The 3,560-nt window shown below is 31.9% G+C and overlaps 1 protein-coding gene across 1 annotated transcript in view; it reads left to right on the forward strand.

Annotated features, from left to right (window-relative positions):
• Nucleotides 1–3,560, forward strand: part of NIPBL (Nipped-B homolog (Drosophila)) — a 251,156-nt gene that overhangs the window by 202,503 nt on the left and 45,093 nt on the right. The window contains exon 30 of the mRNA XM_006889575.1: nt 2,795–2,929. Within this exon, the coding sequence (XP_006889637.1) occupies nt 2,795–2,929 (135 nt within the window). The remainder of the gene's footprint in view (nt 1–2,794; nt 2,930–3,560) is intronic.

Consider the following 3,560-nt stretch of genomic DNA (forward strand, 5'->3'; position numbering starts at 1 on the left):
AAACAACTCAATGGCACATGACAACAGCAGAGTCTGTAAATATAACCAAGAAGTCATTGGAATCTTAAAAGTAATTTTAAAAAAATATTATTCTAGAGAAAAGTGCAACAATCAATGAATGGAAATCCAAAATCTCTGTAAATGTTCATTAAAATTAATAAAATTTTTAAAAGAACTGTTATTCTAACATACTGCCTCTGTTTAGTTTGATTTTAGATGCGTTTGGAAGAGTATGTCATGGATTTTTCTGACCCTAGAAAATTTTAGAGGAATTTTAAAAGGAAGCCTTGATTTTAGGAAATGTTAGTGCACACAGTTAGATCACTAGAGTTTATTCTATCACTGTTAGCATTAGAAGAAAAAAACGTTTTAGTTTAATTTTTAGCTCCTTTTGGGTGTTAGGAAGGTTTAGTGGCCAAGTAGGTTAGGGGTTTACACTGCCAACCTCAAAGGTGGTGATGGTTGTTGTTGGTTGTCCTTGAGTTGCGCACAACTCATAGCAACCCTATGAACAAAAGGCCAGAAGCCCCTCCACTATTAGCATTTATCATAGTTCATAGAGTTTACAGAGGCATGTTGTTTAGGACGTGGATGCCACTTCTACTTCCAAAACCGAAAGGTAGGTGGTTTGAATCCAGTAACGGCAACAGCTCTCCAGAAGAAAGATGGGTAGTCTGCTTTCAGGCAATTTGGCAATTTTCAACACTGCAGACTCACTGGAGGGTCAGCTTTGAGTGAGTTCCAACTCACTGGCATTGAGTTAAATTGATTAGGCATTAAATCTTAGTTGGAACAAAGAATTTAAAGAAAAAAGTGAAAAGGTACTTCCCCCCCATCCTATAGTGTTTTAATAATTCTGAGAATAAAGAAAGAAATGATTGAGGTTCTGAGAATCGAATAAATTCTGACAATGTGTAACCTAACAAATATTCTAAAACTCTTTCTAAATTTCATATTAATTTTATCATGTTTTTACTTCCTTTAGAAGCTTGAAGCTCTTCAATTATGAACATATGTAATGTTCAAGAACTTGATCATAGTGAAGACCCATATACCTGCCAATATTATGTACCTTTTTTGCTAAATTATTTTAAATTGTTACATTCTGTTACTTCTCTCCTAAATGTTTAACTTGAAACTAAAAATATATATATATATATATATACTATTCTGTGTAAACATAAAATTATTATCTCTAATAAATTTAAGTCCTTAGGGAGTTACAAAGACCATTCCTCAATCCACCAGGGACTACAGGGACTACACATGAGAAAAAAGGGCCACTCTCCTCCCATGTCATTTACAGCCTTGGAGATTCAGTGGAGAGTCAACCATGCATTGATTCAGACTCTGCTGCAATTAGTTTGAATTTTTTAACTATATTAATATTCCCTATTGTTATTATCTCTTCATTAGTCCATTTTAAATTCTCTAATTATGTCTTAAAAAGAAAGTCTTTTCTGGGAGCTCTGGTGGCCTAGTGGCAAGGCTGCACTGCAATCCCAGAGGTACACGGTTCAAATCCACCAGATGCTCTGCTGGAGAAGGAGGGGGCAATCTCCTCCCGTACCAGTCAGATCTGATTTGACGGTACACGTAAAAATAATACAATAAAAATTTTTAAAAATAAATAAATTTTTTAAAAGTCTTCTGGGTTTTTTAAAATCAAAATTTTCCCCTTGATCACATATTTCATTTCGTGGTCAAATCATAATATTTAAGTGGTTCTTTTTTTAACATATAGGCACGCACACATACCCCTCATGTTGTTAACTGATTAAAAGACTGAATCAGTCTTACTTTTCTCCTTTAATTGCTTAATTTATTGCTTCATCTTTTATACTTCTTGTAAACTATAATACCAAAGATCAAGTTCAAATGAAGCAGTTTTTTTAAGAATGATTGTTAGTGTGTTTTACAACCTGCGAAAAGCCACTGTCAGCTGTGAGTCAGTTCCACCTCATAGCAATGACTTTAAGTTTATATATGTGCTATTTAGGTGTTAAATATTGTTCTCAAAGCTTTGTATTTATTATTTTTAATTCTGACAAAATTAGATTCGTAGTATCTTGTCTATTGCTAACCTAAGAGCATTTTCTATTTCTTGAATGTCTATTTTAAGATAAAAAGCCATATAATAAAAATTGTTGTTGTTAAGTGCTGTTGAGTCGTAGGCAACTCATAGCGACCCTATGAACAAAAGACCTGAACGCTTGTATACGTTTCATTCTTTCTTACCTGTGTAAATAATAATAAAGTAGGTGAAGGAAAAAATAGGCAGGCCAAAGAGAAACATGTTGAACATACTTTTTTTTTTTTTTATGATCCAAGGCATAATATTTCTTTTGGTTTTTTATTAATAATTTTAATGAACATTTACAGAGATTTTGGATTTCCATTCATTCATTGCTGCATTTCTCTCCCCGCCCAGCCCTCCTCCCCCTCTCCCCAGTTCGCCCCTCTCTTTGAAAAGTAAAAGAAACACTCCCTCCCTGGTACACAGTCCGCACCCCTCCCACCTCCCCAAGTACATTCCACTATGCAACCTTAATTTTGGATTCTTGTGATAACCATAATACCCTATCATGCATCACTTTTAAATTATTCTGTCCCTCATCTGTTTCAGTGCAGTATACACAGTTTATCCAGTTTTTCTCAGTCTTACCCCAACCCTGATTATCAGTCCCATTTTACAGCAGTGGCATGGACATAACTTTCTAATTTCATTTTTTTATCAAATTTACCAGCTTGTGACAATCATTTTTTGATACTTAAAATTCCTTCTTTTTCTCAGGATACTGGCATCAGTGTAAGAAAAAGGGTAATAAAGATTCTAAGAGATATCTGTATTGAACAGCCAACATTTCCAAAAATTACAGAAATGTGTGTAAAAATGATTCGCAGAGTCAATGATGAAGAGGGCATTAAGGTAAGATGAAATCTTGATTAATTTGGCTTTTCATTAACTTTTTAAAATAATTTAATTATTTTTCACATCTGAATTTGTTAATTCCCTTAATTAACTGAAATACATATAAAACCTTCATAAATGAGTCAACATACTTAGGTTGTAAACTAAAGAAAATGACCTATTTTGGTAAATTTTATGTGTCAATTTTATCTTTGCTACTAAAAAGCTGATCTTAAGTCACATAAGCATTTATATTCTTTATGGTCAATATAGATTTTATTGACATCTAGGAAAGTTATTGTCACATTAAAATTATTTTTGCTTTTCTTTTATATGTGATTAATTTTCTAAATGTTTTGATACTTTGTTGAAAATTTAGAGTTTATGGATTAATTAACTGATACATATGTTTATCTTAATATTTATTATTTTTCATTCATGAATACACTGTTAAATTCTTCTGAAAGTAGTTAGAGATTTTTGTTTATCAAAAGCATTTGAGTGTCTACTAAGTAAAGTTTTAGGATAGATATCATCCAGTATATATTGGGTAATATTAAATTTCTTCTAAGATCTTTACAAAATGAAAAATTTATTATTTTTAGAAAGTAATAATTGATTTTAAAAATTTATATTTTAATGGAAGTTT

The sequence above is a fragment of the Elephantulus edwardii genome, unplaced genomic scaffold, assembly GCF_000299155.1.
Source record: "Elephantulus edwardii isolate Elephantulus edwardi_28Jun2011 unplaced genomic scaffold, EleEdw1.0 scaffold00079, whole genome shotgun sequence".
Taxonomy (NCBI): domain Eukaryota; kingdom Metazoa; phylum Chordata; class Mammalia; order Macroscelidea; family Macroscelididae; genus Elephantulus; species Elephantulus edwardii.